The following is a 20,791-nucleotide window of genomic DNA, read 5'->3' as shown; positions in this document are numbered from 1 at the left end:
CGCAAAATTAAGAAAATAAACATGATGCACGTTCTGTTCTCTCTCCCTCAGTGAAGTCCTTTCAGAAACGCGTCAGAAAAATAAACTGTAACTTAACGAATACTTGTCGTAGAAACAAAAGATAAATGTCAACATAATGCTTGGAATGTCTCCTTTTAAATGATGTAAGTGATATTGAAAACAGATATTGTCATTCGGTGTAAACTGTATGAGAAGGAGGAAAAGTACCGTATTTCTCCAGTTACCTCATTATCTGTAATGAGAAGAGATTGCCACACCCCCGCGCCATTGAAGTGAACGAGCAGAAACATCCATATGCATGACTCGTGCCTCCTGCAGTCAATGGATATGCAATCCACAATCCAGTCTCTCCATTCCTTGTATTTCCATCCGATTGCACCAAACATGACATCTAAATCCTTATTTCCTTGCGTATGTGTGTCAGTATCTCCAGACGCGAGTGTTTTCTTTGTTCTTCCGTCAAACAGTTCACGCGATTGGAACGCACATACACAAACACGCGAGTCCCGAAACTCGACGCGCTTTTTGGTATTCTTATAAAATACGCGATTGCAAACAGTACAATCCTTATTTAGTTGCGTCTAAGCGCATATCTCCGCACAGCAAGTTTATTAAACACAGTATCACTCGCATGTGCACACATTCACTGCTTTCATGATCAACACGTGAGGTAATGGCGGCGGCTGTAAACAAACATTGATAAGTTTACCACGCATGTCCCTTGTTGTGTTTCTACTATAATAATTACAAAAACACAAATAAGAGTTCAGACAACGATAGGCAGTTGTTCTTTTGAGCTTTTTACTGCACAAAAGAAAACCTTTTGCTGGCCAACCAAACACTAACCCTGTGTTGAAGTGTGTTCATTTTACGATGGCCAAACAGTATCTTTACCATGATTAGGCTACTATGGTTTTTAAAAGGTAACTTATACTTGTGAAATGAATAGAAAATATTTCAATAGAAATATATATATAATGTGTGTGTGTGTGTGTATTTACATTATATTGAAAAGTAAACCTTATCATGGTTTTACTACAGAGGAAGTTACATTCCTGTTGAACATCCCCACAAGGCTCATTATGTAACTCTTTTGTCTCTCAGCTGTCAATCACTGATTATTCAGGGGCTTTCCCGCCTCCACGCATACAGCCTTTCCCAAGCAAAAGTGTCTAAGAAATTGTAAATCAATATCTTGCTTTATGTGATTGAGTAGGCCATATGATTTTCACATCATTTTGAAGAAAAAACTCTAGACTACTAGATCCTGTTTTGAAAAGTCTTGGGAAAACATGTTTAGAATGAGTTTTGTGGAGTTATATCAGTGACTTAAAAATGTAGCTTTTTCAAAAACCACGCATAAACATTTTTCTCTCAAAAATACAAACATGTATATACATGTTGATTATATAATATTGTAGCCCAGTTTGTGATGAACACAGTGTTATGAGACTTTTGCCATTAATATGTTTTTAAGCAACTGAAAAAAGCACAAATGTCAGTGCATGTCAAAACTTCCCCTGGGCCCTAAAACCCCTTAGACCCCAGAGGGTTAACACCACCCAATGGTATATCTCTTTAGGGTTGGCTCCGCAGCGGTTCCTAGTTCCGCTCAGACTGGATTCACTTCCCAGTTTGCCTAGTTCACTATTGTGGGTTGAGGGACAATTAGTGACCGGCCTCTCTGCAGTCAGCAAAGGTTCCGCCTCTTTAGATTGAAGTCGGAAGGTTTATGCAGGCACTGGAAGGGTCAGCTTCAGTGGTGCTTTGGTAGGGATTCCCAATTCGTCGCAACGTGATGTCGTAGTGACCGACTGAAAGGGTCTCGGTTATGTATACCTGAATGCCAAGTTCATTGGTGTTCTAATAGTTTCTTGAAGCAGATTTCTGCTTTTTCTTTAAATTGATTTATTACCTTTTTAATAGGGATGTCCCGATCAGGGTTTTTTGCCCTCGAGTCCGAGTGATTTGATTTTGAGTATCTCCCGATACCCAGTCCCGATCCGATACTTCTTTAATACATAAAAAATGAATAAAGAAGAGCAGAAAAACAGATCCAGGATGTTCCTTATGTTATGCCACACGCATTGGTGTTTCTGTGTGGAGTCAAAAGGGTCTAACTCTGTGCCAGCGCATAACTATTGCTGTGTTAAAAATAATGAGAATATATATAGTATATATGTACAGGGGGTTAAATTGGGATTTGTTTTGTGGGGATGGTCTGTTAGGAGGGAGGGTTCGAGGGGTAACATGTTTAATCCTGATGACAGCAAAGCCACTGGTGTGTTTCAATGACATTTTGGACCTCTGATAGGATTTTATAAGTTTCAGCTTTAAAGCTGTGCCAGAGGTTGACCCAAACTTTAAAACCTGAACTTTAAATTATGCAAATCTATGAGTCTGACACCCTATATGCATTTGTTGTACATGTCATTATGCACAATTGATCAAACTTTGAAGGAAGTTATAAGACTCAACCTCCTTGACTAATTCTAGGCATAAGATAAGCTACCCAAAAAGACTCAGTTAACAAGAAAAACAACATACTTATTCAGCAATAGGCTATGTCTTATACATTAGCCATAGAGATTCCCTAAGCTGGTCAGCAGTTAGTTAAACAATCACTAGTAAGTAAGTAAGTAAGTTTATCTATAAAGCACATTTAAATTCAGCTCTAGCTGACCAAAGTGCTGTACAGATACATAACAAGAAGTCAATACACAATAAATAGCAAAAAAGCACAACATACAGTTTTTTTCAGTCACTAACAAGCATTTGTCCAATCAGTTGTCACATTTTCAAAACTCTAAACACAATTTGCATTGCATCGATCTTTTGTGGCCATACAATTCACATATTTCATGTCGTTTTCACACAATATGCAGTCAGTAAACACATTTCCACAATGCTTACATTTTCTTAACAGACAAGCTATACCTTCCACCAAAATTATGGATTGTTTTTGTAGTATTTACAAATGCTTACACACAACATCCCACAATAGCAAAAAAAATATTCCAAACCTTAGATACAGTATAAAAACCTTTGTATTGGGTAAATTGGGCCAACCACAGCTGATTCCAGTCTGGCTTAGGTTGTTTTTTCTTTTACATTGATACTTATACAGTAAAAAGAGGACTTTGAGGAGTGATGTTTTTGAAAACAGAAACAGACAAACACTGTAATGTCTGGACGAGGAAGCATAAAAGCAAGGGGCACATGGAGAAGAGCAGGCCCAGTGAGAGGTGCAGTGAGAGATGCAGGTGCAGTGAGAGATGCAGTGAGAGGTGCAGGAGCAGTGAGAGGAGCAGGGCCAGGGAGAAGAGCAGGCCCAAGGAGAGGGCAATGTAGAGGTGTAAGAATGCGTGGTGGTGGCATTCCAAGGGCTGCAAAAACAGTAGTCAGTGATGAAATTCACTGATTTCAGTAAGAGAGGCTGGTGAAAGTGTGCAGCCCAATTTTAGGAGGTTGCCTCCATTATACGCATCTTTCAACAAACCAACAGGTAAGTACTGTATTGCATTTTACATGGATTGTTTCTATTCTCACTTGACATGTCAATAAGGTCATACAGTAATGCATATGTGAAAATTTTTGTCCCTCTAAAGAATGCAACGTCTTCCACCCTCTGGGGGAAGAGGAAAGCTCCTCAAAAATGATCAAGATCAATACTGTAAAACTTTTTCTGTTCTATCATATTGTGTTTCTACTTTACCTCCTGTTGTCAAGAGTAAGGGGAAAAACTGCTTTTTACTGAAATGCTTTTGAATGTGAACATTGCTGTACATATGGACACACAGTTCCCAACCAAGACATTTAGCGTAAAATGTTTTGCATGCAAATACCTGTAAAACTGAAACATAAAAGTCTATGCCCCCCTTCTTCAAATCTTACCCTGGAGGTCCAGAGCACTTCATAGTTTAGCTCCAACCCTGATCAAACACACCTGAGCAAGCTAATCAAGGTCTTCATGATCACTAGGAAATCGCAAGTGGGTAAGTTTGATTAGGGTTGGAGCTAAACTCTGTAGTGCTCTGGACCTCCAGGGTAAGATTTGAGGAACCCTGGTCTATGCAGTTTTTGTAATGTCAACAATAGACAGTATTTGGAAACCTGGTGTACTTTAATTGATTGCATGTACCTTGTGAAGTGAAAAGAAGTGTTATTCTTTGAAAGAATAATTTCATTTTGAGTCAGATTTCCAGTGTTTTGGTAAAGTTATTATGTGCAGAGAAAGATTTATTCTATTTTGAAATGAAGAGTTAGTATTTATTTAACAAAATGTGTTTTTGAGAAGAAAATTATGCATTTGGCCAATTGTGTTTTGTAGGTGGAACTCTGTGTTAAGTGTTTAGAAAAATTATCTGAAGTATGGGTAAGCGCTTGTTAGCGATTGAAAAAAACTGTAATAAGTAAAATAAAAACATTAAAACAGAAAGAAAAAAATTATTAAGACTCAGCAGGAAAGGCCTGACGATACAGATGAGTTTTCAGTTGTTTTTTAAAAACCCCAATAGATGACGCGTTTTTTATACTGAGAGGAAGCTGGTTCCAGAGAACGGGCGCAACCATAGCAAAAGCTCTATCACCTTTGGATTTAAGCCTTGAGCGAGGGACACAGAGAAGAGATAGATCGTTGGACCTAAGAGATCTGGGTGCTGTATAAGGGTGAATGATTTCTGAAATATAATTGGGTGTTTTACCACTAAGAGCTTTAAAAACAGTTAAAAGAACTTTAAACTGTATTCTAAAATTAACTGGAAGCCAGTGTAGAGAGGATAGCACTGGCGATATGTGATCAAACTTTTTCTTACCAGACAGGAGCCTAGCAGCTGCATTTTGAACTAACTGTAGACGATTTAAAGAGGAGTGTGGAAGACCAACATACAGAGAATTACAGTAATCTAATCGAGATGAGATAAACACATGTATTACCTTTTCTAGATCCTTAAAGTTTAACATTGGTTTCAATTTGGAGATAGTTCGTAGTTGATAAAAACTGCTCTTGACAACAGTGCTATTTGTTTCTCAAATTTTAGTTCAGAGTCAAAGATGACCCCCAAATTTTTTACAGAAGACTTTACATAAGATGAATAAGGGCCCAAATTATTTCTCAGACCGGTGCAATTTTTTTGTGGACCAAAAATAATTACCTCAGTTTTGTCACGGTTCAATTGGAGAAAATTATTTTCCATCCATGTCTTAATGCTGTCCAGGCAATTTAATAGGGGCTGTAAAGAGGCATTGGATTTTAATGGGATATACAATTGTGAGTCATCAGCGTACAGGTGAAAAGAAATATTAAAACTTCGAATGATATTCCCCAGAGGTAGCATATACAAATTAAAAAGAAGTGGGGCTAAAATTGATCCCTGTGGAACCCCGTTAACAAGAGAAGCAGTCGTAGAGGAATACTGACCTATCGACACTGAGAAAGTCCTAGATTGGAGATATGAATGGAACCACTCAAGAGCTGAATCTCTAATGCCCACCTAGTTCTCTAAACGAGATCACAAAAAGGAGACAGTGAGATGGTCTTTCTTCCACTTTCTCTCAGCCTTCCGGCAATCTTTTTTTTTTTTTTTTTTTTTATTAAAGAAGGATAATGCAAAATACAATGATACAAAGGACAATGAATTTTAACATCCTTCAGTATATTTATATACTAACACACATAGAATACACCCTCCCCAGGCAGCATGGATACAAAAAAAAAAAAAACATAATTCCTGGTTACAGAAGCTTAACAAATACAATAAAATTAGGACCCGTGCATGGCTTCCATTATGTAAAGGAAATGAAAACCAGGCTGTCATTGGGATAACGCATATGTACAGCATAGGTTAACTAGTGGGTAGAAGAAATAAATAAGCAAACGGAAAAAAAAAACAAAAATAATAATAATAACAATAGAGGACAACCCCACTAATCAGGTAATTCTTTCAAACTTTTAAAGTATGACAAAATAGGATCCCATTTAATATAGAATCCCTCTGTAGATCCCCTGAGTGTGAATTTAATCTTTTCTAATTTTAAAAAGAACATTACATCCTCCAGCCAGGATGACACAGATGGAGGAATAGGAGCTTTACAGCTAAGTAAAATTCTTCTACGGGCTAATAAGGAGATATAAGCAATAACATTCTTTTGGGGTGTGGTTAGGGTGGTGTCCATATCGTCACTAGGAGTACCAAATATGGCTATTAAAGGACAGGGCTCCAGCGTCACCGTAAGGGCCTCGTTAATGGCTTTGAAAATCAATGACCAATAGTTCTCCAGTGAAGGACAGGACCAGAACATGTGTAACAGGTTGGCTGGGGAAAAGGAACATCTATCACAGGAAGCGTCTAGACCAGGGAATATTCTGGCTAGCCGCGCCTTAGTCAAATGAACCCTATGCAGCACTTTAAATTGTATAAGTCGTAGTCTCACTGAAGAAGAGGATGAGTGAATAGTTTTAAGTGCCTTTCCCCAGAAATCCTCAGATAGTTCTATAGCTAGATCGTCCTCCCATCTGGATTTGATCTTATCCAAATTGTGTGTTTGAAGGGACAGAAGCTGGGAGTATAAAATAGAAATCAACCCTTTATTAGTAAAACAAGAGGTGAGATTATCCAAAGGAGAGGAGGGGGCAAGATCTGGAAAGGGTGGGAATTTGTTTTTGATAAAACTACGAATTTGAAGGTATCTGAAAAAATGATTATGTGGAAGGTCATACAATCTTCTGAGATTCTCAAAACTGTTGAATACGCCTTCAGCATAAAGATCTTTAATACATTTCAAGCCCGATGTTTCCCAGTATCTAAATGATGAGTCCAGTATAGAAGGTGGAAATAAATGATTTTTGTATATAGGACCTAAAATTGATGCTGTTAGAAATTTATGGTGATTCCGAAACTGATTAAAAATTTTAAGAGTTGACAGCACTGTGGGGTTAGTTGTAAATTGGGAGGTTTTCATAGGTAAAGAGGAATATACCAAAGCAGGGAGAGAAGAAAGATTACATGTTTGTGCCTCAATTAGACACCAATTTGTATCTGGGCGATGAAGCCAGAATAATATCTTTTGAATATTTGATGCCCAGTAATAATGAATGAAGCTTGGGAGGCCTAAGCCACCTGCATCACAGGGCCTCTGAAGAGTATGTTTATTTACCCTAGGTATTTTATTTTCCCAAATAAAAGAAGATATATATTGATCAATTGAGTTGAAAAAAGACTTTGGTAGAAAAACTGGTAACATTTGGAACAGGTATAAGAATTTAGGAAGAATAGTCATTTTCACAGAATGTATCCTGCCAGCTAGAGTAAGGGGAAGACTATTCCACCTATTCAGTTCAGTTCTCATTTCTTTTAATTGAACTTTAAAATTAGCTTCAAACAGAAGGGAGAAAGAACGTGTCATGTTGATCCCAAGGTATCTAAACCCGTTGGGAGAAAAACGAAAAGGCAATAATTCTCGTTGAATTTGCAGAGCCGAATTATTAATGGGAAAACATTCGCTTTTTTCAAAATTTAATCTGTATCCCGAAAAGGCACCAAACCGATTTAGCAAAGAGATAATTAAGGGGCTGCTGGATACCGGGTCACTAACATAAAGCAAGAGATCGTCGGAGTATAAGGAGACACGGTGTTCGATGCCCCCCCTTATGATTCCATGAAACATCGTAGTGTTTTTCAAAACTATTGAGAGAGGCTCAATCGCTATGGCAAAGAGAAGTGGGGATAAGGGGCATCCCTGTCGCGTTCCCCGCGTTAGTGGAAAAAAGTCTGATCGAGTATAGTTAGTCCGAATGGATGCTAAAGGAGAGTGGTATAGTAGCTTGATCCAAGAAATAAAGGTATTGCCAGAGCCAAATTTTTTTAGTACTGCAAACTGATATGGCCATTCGATTCGATCGAATGCCTTCTCCGCATCCAAGGAAATAACTACCTCTGGATGCGGAGAACGGACTGGTATATACATTATGTTGGATAATCTGCGAATATTAGAAAAAGATTGTCTGTTTTTAATGAATCCCGTTTGGTCAATAGAATTTTAATGTCTGTATTTAAAAGTGATATAGGGCGATATGATCCACATAGGGTAGCGTCTTTATCTTTTTTGAGAAGAAGTGAAATTGATGCCTGCGAAAAAGTTGGTGGAAGAGAACCTGCTCCCATAGACTCTTTAAACACTTCAAAGAGAATGGGCGCAAGCTTTGTCTTAAATTTCTTAAAAAAGTCAATCGGGTAGCCATCAAGACCAGGAGACTTGCCACTTTTCATGGCCATTATAGCCACATTAATCTCTTCGAGTTCAAGGTCATGTTCTAACTCTACTATCTGATCTATTTGCAGTGAAGGGGTATCCAAATCGTTTAGGAAGTTATTCATATCCTCAGGGTCTGCCGGGAATTCTGAAGTGTATAGTGAGGAATAAAACGTTTTGAAAATGTTGTTTATTTCTTTCGGATTACAAGTCAAAGTTTGATTAGAGTCTTTAATCTGAGAAATAATCCGAGAAGCGGTTTGTCGTTTTAACTGGTGAGCCAAAAGTCGGCTAGATTTGTCTCCATATTCGTAATAAAAACCACGTGTCTTCATTATCAGATGTTCTGCATGAGTAGTGGATAGAAAATTAAACTTTGTTTGCAAGTCAGCTCTTTTCTTACGTAGTTCAGCTGTTGGTGACTCAGAGTAGTCTCTGTCTAAATCAATTATGGACTGGGACAGTGTCTGCAGTTCCTTTTTATGCTCTTTTTTAACATAGGATGTGTAAGATATTATCTGGCCCCTCAGGTAAGCTTTTAAAGTCTCCCAGAGTAATGAATAGGACACTGTGTCTGTTTTGTTTAGTTCCAAAAAGTTATCTATGTTACTTGAAATAAAGTCACAGAATTTATTATTAGATAAAAGTAGAGGGTTAAATGTCCAAAGTGGCTGTTCTCTAATATTCAGAGGGAAATACAGGTCTAACAGAATTGGTGCATGGTCAGATACGACTATAGCAGAGTATTCAACCTTCTTGACCATCGACATAAGCAAATTATCTATAAAAAAGTAATCTAATCTGGAAAAGGAGTGATGGACATGGGAATAAAAAGAGAATTGTTTACTCAGTGGGTTTAAAAATCTCCAGGGATCTACACAACCATTCTGTTTCATAAATAAAGAAAAGGTCTTTGCCATCTCTGAAGTGTTACTATTGATGTTAGATCTGTCAAGCTGAGGGTCGATAGCACAGTTTAAATCACCTGCAAATAATAAATGATGTGTATTAAGCTTGGGAATTAGCGAGAGGAGAGAATTTGCAAAATTAACGTCGTCCCAGTTGGGAGCGTAGACATTAACTAAAATCACTGGGACTTGAAAAAGAAATCCGGTCACAATAATGTAACGACCATTGGGGTCACAGATAGCCTCGGAAGATAAGAATTGGATTCTCTTATTAATTAAAATTGCTACACCTCGTGATCTGCTATTAAATTTGGAGTGAAAAATTTGGCTAACCCATACTTTACGAATTCTAATATGATCATCCAGTCTTAGATGAGTTTCTTGTAGGAACAGTATATCTGGTTTGTAAGATTTAAGATGGGAAAAAACTTTAGCTCTTTTAACAGGACCATTTAATCCCTTGACATTCCATGTCATTAGCCTCACTGGCTGACCTCGGTCTTCATTACACATGTAATAGAAATTAAAATAAAAATTATACACATGCAAGGGTTACAAAACATGTAGCAACTGTAGAATGTTAATAATAGAATTAAAATGAAAAGTGCCATAATAACTATATGTAAACACTGCTGCCAACCCCTCCCACTCCCACCCCTTATTCGAACAAAGAGAGAACATTATAAAGCCTAGATCTAAGACCCCAACAGGGACTGATCGCAGAAAGAAAGAAAAAATACAGAAGCTTCCGAAAAACGCTTATTAGCAACGGTAAAAAAAAATATATATACCGTAGGTGTAGCTCCCACGTAGAACATATATTGTAACAAAGTCATGTCGTCATTTCACATTTTTAATCAGCTAGTAGCTAAACAGGGTGTGATATTGTAGCCATAAGTCTTGTGCAGCATCGGGTTTTGCGTGTCAATATAGAGCCAGCACGTTAGCCTTCATCCCAGTGGGAACGATAAAACTCTTTAGCATCCTCTGGCGTGTTAAAGTAGCATACCTTCCCTTCATACGATACCCGAAGTCTTGCAGGGTACAAAAGACCAAATCTGACCCCTTTCCCGTAAAGTCGAGATTTCACATCATTAAACGCCGCTCGCTTTCTCCCAAGCTCGGCGCTGAAATCTTCGTGAAAAAACACCTTGTGACCCCGGAAAACCACCCCTCGCTGCTGCTTACTGAATCTGAGGATGCGTTGCTTGTCTAGGAAAAAATGAAAAAGGACCAGGAAAACTCTGGGTTTGGGGTTTTTGGCCTGAGAATTGTTGGTAGGGACAGGTCCGACTCGGTGGGCTCGGGAGAGGACAAGAGGGCTGGGGAAAAAATCCCTCCCCAGGACCTCTGTGAAAAACTCAGTCATAAATTTAACCGGGTCTGAACCCTCCAAACTTTCAGGGATACCCACCACCAGGGGCGTCGCTAGACCCCTTTTACTGGGGCACGTGTCCCAGTGTAAATCTTTTGTGCCCCGGTGTAAATCTCAAGTTTAAATTGTATCAGTTAACTAGTGCAATCCTTTACAAAGACAATCGCGGCAAAAACGGATCTATATGCAATGTAGTTACCCAATTTACGCTTGTAAAAGCGACAAAGCAGTCGCATTGACGCGTGCACTCACGTATCCATGTCCGCGCGTCTTTGCGTCATTAGCGCACAACCGCATTCAAAAGGTGACGCCACGCGAGTGAGTTAGCTTATGAAAACATGACGAGAATAAAGTAAGTTTCTAAATAATAATGCTAATCTTATTTTGACTCGATCATTATTGGCTTCTGTAGATGGAAATCAGAAATGTTTTGTGCAAAGCAGGGAAAGAGAAGCAGAAAGGAGAGATGATGAGTTTAAGGGAGGTAAGAGAAACTACATCCTCATCCTGTCAGGTCTCAAACATTAGAGATAAAATCTCAGGAAAACCTCTTGTCAAGTCTATAGAATTGCATTGTTGCTGAGAAAATCAACAGATGTATGTGATACTGTTCTGTATTTTCAGATATGAAATTAATATTTAGTTTACTAAAATATTAGACACATAACAGCAGTAACTATGACTGAGATTATTTAATATAGCAGGCATAAAATGACTGTTTTCTTAAAATATTCTTGTAAAAATAAGTTATTAATCATTGCTATCATTGTATAATGTAGAAAATATTTCTCTGCTGTCATTATTTATGCCTCCAAACATGTTAATAATGTTAGATATGATGAAGATTACAGTTGTATGTATCTTTTGCAGTAACTGTTGCTCTGTAGAATAATGGGTTAAGCAATTAAGGACATTATATAGAAGTGTTGCACACTTCTTGCACACAGTAGGCTTTCAAAAAAAGTCAGCAAAAAATGGGGGGCCTTTGCCCCAGTAGAGCTTTATGTCTAGCAACGCCCCTGCCCACCACTCTCAGGTTTGATCTTCGGGGTCATTTTTTTGACGTGTGCACCATTCTTACCTCTCTCTCTATCTCTCGTCTCTACAATGTGTAATGTGATCCTCCTGCGCATATGCGCGTTCTTGAGGTGACACGGAGCTGCGTAGTGATGTAGATTAACTAAACACATAGTGACAAAAACGATCGACGCGTCGTTTAAATGAGCGGTAAAACCCGGTTTTGTCGTGTGTGAAGCCTATGAATGAAAACATGTCATTATTTGCGTCAGTTCACATGCACCAGCGCAGCGCGTACACTGGCTCGGAGCAGAGCGAGACCTTCAGTCTGTGTACCGGGGCTTAGCCCCGGAAGGTCCTGGCCCAATTTAAACCCTGCATTAGGGATGGCTGCCGCGAAACTGACGTTTCGACACTGTGTCGAGATCCCGAAGCGTAGATGTTTCGAAACACTGCTCCGAAATGTGATTCGGAACACCCGTATGTCACGTGATGAAGTGATTCGAAACACCAAAGTCACGTGACTATGGCTAAACGAAGCGGTGCATTTCACAAGTGTTTTGAAAGGTGGCATACCTATCGAATCTGCATTGAATCTTAAAGCAGACATATCATGCTTTTAAATCTTTCCTTTTTACATATAAATCATCTATTTGCGGACTATATAAAGCGAAACTGCAATGCTTGGGTCTGAATTCCTCATTATTATAGCCCCACAGGCCCCCTTTCTACCCCTTTTCTGACGTGCATCTGAGAGCAACTCGTTTTGGTACTGTCTTTTTAAATGCATGTCATACCCTGCCCCCACTCCAGGTTGCAGAGGTGACACTCGGTTAAACTCCACCCCGTTCGGCCATTTTTGTAGTTTTATAGCAGAGATACGATTATCTAGCGGCACAGAAACTTTTTATTCACTCGTTATTCACAAAATGTCAGCAACGGAAGACTTGTCCATCCAACCTTATATGTTCGCGCCAGATTCGGAAATGGAACGAGATGAAAATGAAGACGACGAACCTGCAGAACAACGTCTTTATATGGAGGTATCGCAATGGTGTGTTAATGCCGTTTGTCAAACCGAAGGCTGCATACGTCATCAAGGCTGTCTTATTTCAGAATATTAACAATTATAAAGTTGACTATTTTTCTTAGTTAATTGTAAGTTGTTGTAATATGTTATAACTTAATCCCGGGTTGATGACCACATGCGACATCCGCAGGCTGCAGCCTTCGGATTGAGAAACAGCACTGCTAAACCATGACCACCGTGTACTTTAAAGTTATTTACAGCTTACCGAAGTGCTCTGCTCGTCGTCTCCAAAGATATAAGTAATTGACCCCTCAATCAGATGAAGTCTATCGGCAAATCCTACTTTATACTGGTGGAGGTTTGTGAAATAGTTATCCTTGAAGTGCTTCGCGCACAAAAAAAAGACATTTCCGTGAGAAATAAAACTCAACCAGGCACAGGTTCAACAATCGAACATTTTGATTTACTCTCTCGTAACTTCTGCATCCTTGAGCTTGGACTACAATATCGCAGTGAGAAATTGAAAATGGCGGATTGCTCGTAGTGTTGGGCTGGGAGTCGATGTCCTTATTTGGCAGTTCCGCTGCAAATACTGTGACGTAATTGTTCAAAAAACATAATAGATAATAGAAAAATCAGAACAGGTTGGAAAATATGACCAAAACAGAATATAAAGATATCAACAAAGCACCTGAAGAGACTAATTTCAACTTTTATGTACTTCTAAACACTACAAATATACAACAAAATGCATTTAAGAGCTAAGAAAGTGGATTTAGCATGATATGTCTCCTTTAAACTGACAGGGTAGGAAACAAATCTGACAATACATCATAGATGCGTTTTTGCCAAGATCAAATAATTTAAATTACTGAAAAGAAGTAATTTTTCCTCATTTGTATGTAACAGTTAGGCTACTTACAAAAAATTGCATGTCAGCAAGAAGTGTCCCTTGTGTGAGAATTTTATGTAAAAAAGAAGCTGGCTGAGTCCATCAACACAGAACAATTTATATATTTGAATAAAGATCTTTATATGTAAACAATGTGGCATATTATGGCTTGATATATTTTATGAAGCTCTTATTATTTATTTGGTATATCTCTATTCCATTTTTTTTTACAGTTTTTCTCAGTCGCTTTGGTACAATTCTCAGATCAGAATTGAAATTCTCAAAACTGCTTGTTCAATTCTCACATCATTGTGTCACTTGTGCACATCAAAAAAGCAGTTTCTCATTTCTTTGAACAAGTTGCAAATGCTTTGGTACATCCATGCAAATGATTATGTACAATTCTCTGCTTTTTCCTACATTATCAGTTGCTTATGTCATGTTGATCAAAATGTATTATAATGGGTCTCTGTTGAATAGTCTCACTCCACACAACATTTAGGCATTGGTTCATAGTATAAGTCTTTACTTGCAAAATGGTTGAACAAGTTCTCATAATACAGGGTTTGGTCAAACATATTTCCTTACATTTCCATGTCCTGAATTGGTAAATTGCTCGCAGGTGAATCTTGACTTTCTCTAACAGACAGAAACGTCCCCCAGCAAGCAAAAACCGAGACGTTGAAATGATGGCTAACTATAGACCCAATAGTAACCCACTTCTACCCTAAATAACCTTGAATTTGGTTACATGCCATTTTTGCCAAAATAACTTGAAGATATGATATTCCAACATGTAAGCAAAGTGTGTTCAATGTGTTTGCTTTCATTTCTTTTACATGTTCTTATTGTTCTAAAAGTAACGTTATATGCATCATCTATTCTTGGGCTATGGTTAGACATCTTTTAGACATCCGTCATGTTCACATTTCTACTTTTGTTTTTTTTTCTCTTTATGCTATGCAGTGCTTGCAGTGCTGTCTTTATCTTTCTTTATGGGAATGACATGGTCTTTCAACGAATTACAGTACAAACAGTAAAAGCGTAAATGTAAATTTTGTCCAGTCTCTTGCAATCAAACTCACACATAACTTATAGTAAGTGTAACTTACAATTTACAATACTTGTCGTCAAAACTTTAGCCATAGTTTACATCAGAACATCACTTCAGAGTAAACTGTTATATTGACAACATGACTAAACAATTTGACTGTCTTATCCGTACACAATGACACAATGACTTGTTATTCTGATGGCACTGACATGTTCATTGACACAGATTTTTAATTTTGAGAGATGAACTAAGTATTTTGAGTAAAAGAGTAGCTTTTGCAGGTTATCCATGATGTTTTGCTATTTGTACAAATTGTTGTGAGAAATGCACTTACTGTTTTGCAAATTGTGAGTATGATTCGAGAAATGTACCAAAGCGACTGAGAAAAACTGTAATCACACCTGTGAATTAAATAAACTTCCCCACGAACACCCGTATTCTAATTTGTATAATTCCCTCCCATCTATACCCTCCAATTTAACCAAACCTACCTTTACCGAGGAGTGAAGGAGATACAAGACCTACAGCAACAGGTCACATCAGTACAAATGGCACGAAGAAAGCGAAATCACCTATGCCGATATACAGCCACAGGTCACATCAGTACAATGGCACGAAGAAAGCGAAATCACCTGTGCCTATATAGCTACGTGATTGCCTGACGTACGCAACCACGCACCTGGTGCAATCTGTCCGCTCTTTTAAAGGGCTACGCCAACTATTGTTAAAGGGGCAATCCCACTACATTAGACTAAGGTATAACTTACAATTTACAATACTTGTCATCAAATCTTTAGCCATCCAGAAAAATTTTTTCCCTCCAGAGTAAACTGTTATAATGACAACATGACTAAACAATTTGACTGTCTTCTCTATACACAATGACACAAGAATGTTCATTGACACAGATATTTAATTTTGAGAGATGAACTAAGGATTTTGAGTAAAAGAGTGGCTTTAGCAGGTTATCCATGGTGTTTTGCTATTTGTACGAATTGTTTTGAGAAATGCACTTACTGTTTTGCAAATTGTGAGTATGATTCGAGAAATGTACCAAAGCGACTGAGAAAAACTGTAATTAAATAGACCCGAATACCCTTATTATCAACAATTGTGAGCCTAAGCTCATGTAGTTGTCAAACAGATGTTAAAACAACAACAACATTTTTTATTTTATTCTGATGATGTAGCGCATGCATTTGCCGGGTTTGATCCTAAGATCTTTGCATGAGAGTCGAGAATACTATCCACTCTCCCATTCTATCACTTGTGTGTCAATCAAACAACATGTGAGATACAATTTGTCAGCGCTCGTCTAAAATATTGCCAAGACTGCTTTATGTAAAGACATGCAAATGACCGCTAGGTGTCACTGTGGAGGCGGTTTCAGATTGATGTTTCGAAGCCTCGAAACATACGGCACAATTGATTCAACTGTTTCAGTGTTTCACAAAGCCTCGCTCTGCCCACCACTACCCTGCATATGTATTAGAGTCCTGATCGGAAGGTAACAACCGATTCCGATCGAGTCTGGAACCACGTGATCGGGGCCGATTTCCGATCACGTGATCGGATCGGGACATCCCTACTTTCTAATAAACTTGTTATATTATAAATGTTTAGAACTCTAATATGATTATTTCTCGTATTCCATTCTAGGCTTAATGTCAGTTTTTTTTTTACGCATATTAACTTCAGCATTATGATCCTATTAAAATCTTGCAGACAGAAATGCTATTTTTACAGTAAGTACCACTAACTGTAGATCTGATATGCATATTTGCTTTATAGCACTATGAATAACAATATGAATATAACTGATCATAATTACATTTCTTCTGACAATGACTGTAAGTATTGGTTATTTACACCTAATATAATATTACAGGAATTAATTTAAACATTTATTTGGACTATTTTTAAAAAGAAGCCAAACAGTAACCATTTGGTTAGTACATGCTGATACTGTATTTTTCCTGCAATTCTGTGCATACAAACAGAGAGAAACAGTATAACAATACACACAGAATAGCTTACTGACTCTGCTTATAAGAGGACCAGAACTGTTGTTTAATACTTTAATATAATCACTTTTTAACATTTTTAGACAACTGTAAATATACATTTACATTAGCTCTCTCCGCCAAGCATCAGTTTGCAGTTTTGTATTTAGTTTAGGCCTAAGTGTTGCATGTCTGGATGCAGATGGAGACGGCAAAGAAGACCTACCACATGGCCTGTAAGGAGGAGAAATTGGCTGCTAGCAGAGAGTCTGAAGCATCTGTCGCGCCAGACCAGCAGAAAAAACTACATGAGAAGACAGAGAAATGCAAACAGGATGTGCAGAAGGTGAGATAACCAATGAAGATGTTTGTTTTTTTAAGTTTTCATTGTTTATTAAAATTTTATTAAATCACACACTAGTACTGTATGTAGTACACACACTTGTATATACAGGTATTTATGTGTCTGCAACTCAGTTATATAATGGTCATGTACAGGCCAGCTGACAGTCTTGCCTGGGCCCAGGACAAGATAATCTTAGAGCCCCCCCCCCCTTACTTTTTACTGGTAACAATACATTTGGCATTATTAGATTCAGGACCCACGAACATTGCATATTATACATTGTATAAAACATTTATATAGTAGTTAAATGTAGTACTGACACTGTATACTGACACAAAATATCATATAATCACGTATGAATTATGAACAGACTATTGGAAATATCAGTAAAACAACTTCAGCTAATATTATGCCGTGTTTGGACTAAAAATTGAATAAATATTACCCCTCTCTTTAGAAATTTGAAGTAAACATATAAAATCAATCAATATTTCTCCAAACATGCATGCCTTTGAACCAAAAGCCCCAAAGGGATATTATTTTGTAAAGAGCTTTCATGATGAGCAGGCATTAGATTTTTCTCAATGAATGCGACTGAGGAGCCCTGCATTTCAGCCCAAGCCCAATGAGGGCTGTCAGCCCCGACCTTTTTACAACCCTCGGGTCGGGTTTCGGGCGAATTTTAACGTCACAGCTGATACACGGGTGGACCTCGGGCTTATTTAGGCTTCTCCATCTTTTTATATTTTTCAGTTTAATTAAAATAACCTTTTGACAGACGATGATTGCAAAACAAACGTAGTAAGACTTTTAACCTATAGCACGAGTCCGCTATAAGCACAGCCAGCCACACATTTACAATGCAGCTGTTGTGTATTTAACAGCAGGACCTTCAGCGCACCGGGAAAAAATATTAATGGAGTACTAGATTAAAACCTTGGATCCTGCGCATAATCTATGCAAACAGCATCCAAGACATAATCTATAATATATATATATATATATATATATATATATATATATATATATGTATGTATAGCGAAGTTATAAGATAAGGCAGGTTGCATGTTTATTCGGTTTCATGTTTATTTCGTTTCGTTTTGTAGCTATAGCCCTTTTCATTTTTTTATTTCTGCACCCGTTGCAGCTGCGAGCAGCAGAGCAACCTGCCTCCGCTTTTTAAAAATAGTGTGTGTTGATAATAAACGTTTAAACTAACACTGTGATATGCTGAAAATATATATTTTATATAGTTGTTATTATAGGCAAGTGAATTGTTGATTTGAGAGTTCAATTCATCAAACATGTCGTCAACTTGCTGTCGGCTGCTAACCGCTTGTTGGTTATCTAAAAAAAACTTTAACAAACAAAAATACTTTAAAATGTAAATAAAAAAAGCCCTGAATTAAACTGGACCAACATGAACCAACAGATAATGGATAATGTGCTGTCACGACCATAGAGTTTTATATAAAATACATATATTACTGTCTACAGTGTAACAGTAAAAAGAAAAGGCTTCTCATAATGAATTTAGCGTATATCAAAATGATTTCATCTGTTTACAATATATATTTATCTTGTAAACGGATTTGAAATAATAAATAATTGTCGCGTCACTTAGCAATAGAGACGATAGAGATCTCATTATCTTCTCCGCGGTAAGTTTTATTTTAAATTCAAGTTTTACATATTTAATAGTTTGTGCTTTCTCTCATAAAATTTGGTGTGTTCGAGATCATCCGGCGCTGCGCAGACCGATCGGCGAGGTTTGCCGCTTGCAGTCGAGGGAGGAACTGAAGACGGAGCCGTCAAGCCGGACACCTGCTGCTTGCCGTAGTGACGTGTGCGCCGTGTTTCCTTGTTATAATCATGAATGAAGTGAATTAGATGCTGAATTTGATAAAAACAAACCTTTTAATAAAAAGTTGCAACCAGAAACATTTTATATAGTATATTTTAATTGCTGCTTATACTGTATACCCGAAAATAACGGGAAACAAGACTATATTATTAAAATACCAATAGAGTTTATTATTTTCATTTTTATTTTATTACACGACACAATATAACATATTTATACATAATAACGTGTTTTCCCTGCTTTAAAACATGAATTTATAATGTTTATTAGTGGAATTAACGGTTGGATTAAACTTGAGACGCACGTGATCGTTGTCATCAGTGAGGCGACCAATCACGTAAAGCTGTGTCGTCATCACAACTCCGTGCAGCCACTCTGAGCTAGCCGGCTACTCTCGAAACGCTCTCGCGGTACTTAAAAACCACATGATACAGTCACGTGCCTGGAGCGCCAGCTGAAGTCGGACAAAAATACTAACCGGAATGCACTACTTCAAGTCAGCCACCGATCGGTCTGCGCAGCGCCGCATGAAGTCGAACACACCTATTAACCTCACAGCAAACGGGGACCAAGATGGAAGCCCGAGAAGAGAAGGCGGACGGCGTTTGAACTGGGAGCTGATCGGTTGACTCGGGAACGCGGAACACTGCAATAAAAGTTGTATGGTTAAAACTGTCAATTTAAAACAACACGGAAATTTGACAAAGGATCCTGGAAGAAAAGCATGTTTATCAGCTGGAGGTTGGAAACGTGGAGAATTAACAAGAATGGGAAAATCAAGTGATAAGAAGAAAGTGATGGCGGGTAAACACAGCTGTGTTGTGAATGGACCAGAGTGGGGAGCATATAATATAGTGGATAGTGATGATAGCATGGAAACAAGCCAAGGAAGTGGAACAGTGAGGGGAAAAAGGGGAAATAATTTTGATGGGATTAGTGCAAAGAAATCTAGGCCTAATCGAAGTTTTGAAAAAGGGGTGGGGGTGAGTGATCAAGGTATAAAATTTAAAATTGTTCTGAGATTTGGCGAGGATAAGGGAATTTCATCAATAAGTCCAGTGAAATTGACAACTATTTTGCGAAACCAAATTGGCGATGTACATGTGGCAAAGATTTTGAGAGATGGGAATCTACTGATTGTTTGTAGGAATGAAGAACAGAGGGAGAAGGCAGCGGATCTACCGGGGTGGCACGGGGTGGCAGTTGCCACCCTAAATAAAAGCATTGCCACCCCATATGCCACCCCAGTGCTGGTATCCTAATATATGTAATATATACCTGAGTAGGCTCTTTTAACCAGAAAGGCAATGTAGTTTTTCTCTGTGTGTGTTGAGGGGTGGGAGACACATATCTGACGATGATTGGTGTGTGTGTCTTAGAGGGGGTGGGACAACCACATAGCTGATGATGATTGGCTTAATTTCCATCATTAGCCAACCAGAGGCAGCAGAGTTCATACACAAGCATGCACAGTCATTCCGAGCAGAAAGTCTTTTACAGTGTAAAAAAAGTCTGCGCAGTCTTGCCAACTTGGTGACTTTGTCGCTAGATTAAGACACTTTTTAGACCCCTTTAGCGACTTTATTAAAAAAGCGACACGGATCTAGCGATCTTTTCTGGCGTGGTTGGAGACTTTTGAAAACTGCCGTGAAAGGATGCATCGCCCCATCCAAGGCACTCACACGCAGCCCGATTCTCGCGCTGCAGTCCATCCTTTCCGAGTCGCACAAACCCGCAACAACAGAGCGATGGCAAGTACAACGATCTCAAAACAAAGGTAGTGGACTCAAACACAAAGTATAAAAAGCACAAACATTACTTTTCCATCGTTGCGGTGAAAGGCAAGAATGATTATGAACGTGCAACTTATGCCCATGAAGAAAGAGTCTCTTCACGTCTGTAGCAAGTAATTCTGATCTAATGAAGCACCTCACATCATCACATGCTGCCAAAACATTAGTGGTTTCTCTTTAGTGTTTTAAAGTGATTAAATTGAGCATCATATCAGCAAATCAGAGTACTGAATACGGT

The 20,791-nt window shown here is 38.2% G+C and overlaps 1 protein-coding gene across 2 annotated transcripts in view; it reads left to right on the top strand.

The window, feature by feature from the left end:
- The window catches only part of pacsin1a (protein kinase C and casein kinase substrate in neurons 1a), a 315,211-nt gene that overhangs the window by 213,839 nt on the left and 80,581 nt on the right, over positions 1-20,791 (top strand). For both annotated transcript variants that reach the window (XM_065282588.2, XM_065282589.2), the window contains exon 5: positions 16,753-16,896. In XM_065282588.2, the coding sequence (XP_065138660.2) occupies positions 16,753-16,896 (144 nt within the window). The remainder of the gene's footprint in view (positions 1-16,752; positions 16,897-20,791) is intronic.

Source organism: Paramisgurnus dabryanus, chromosome 21 (assembly GCF_030506205.2).
Source record: "Paramisgurnus dabryanus chromosome 21, PD_genome_1.1, whole genome shotgun sequence".
NCBI lineage: Eukaryota > Metazoa > Chordata > Actinopteri > Cypriniformes > Cobitidae > Paramisgurnus > Paramisgurnus dabryanus.
The sequence above is the reverse complement of the archived record's forward strand: the minus strand, read 5'-3'. Positions and strand labels throughout refer to the sequence as shown.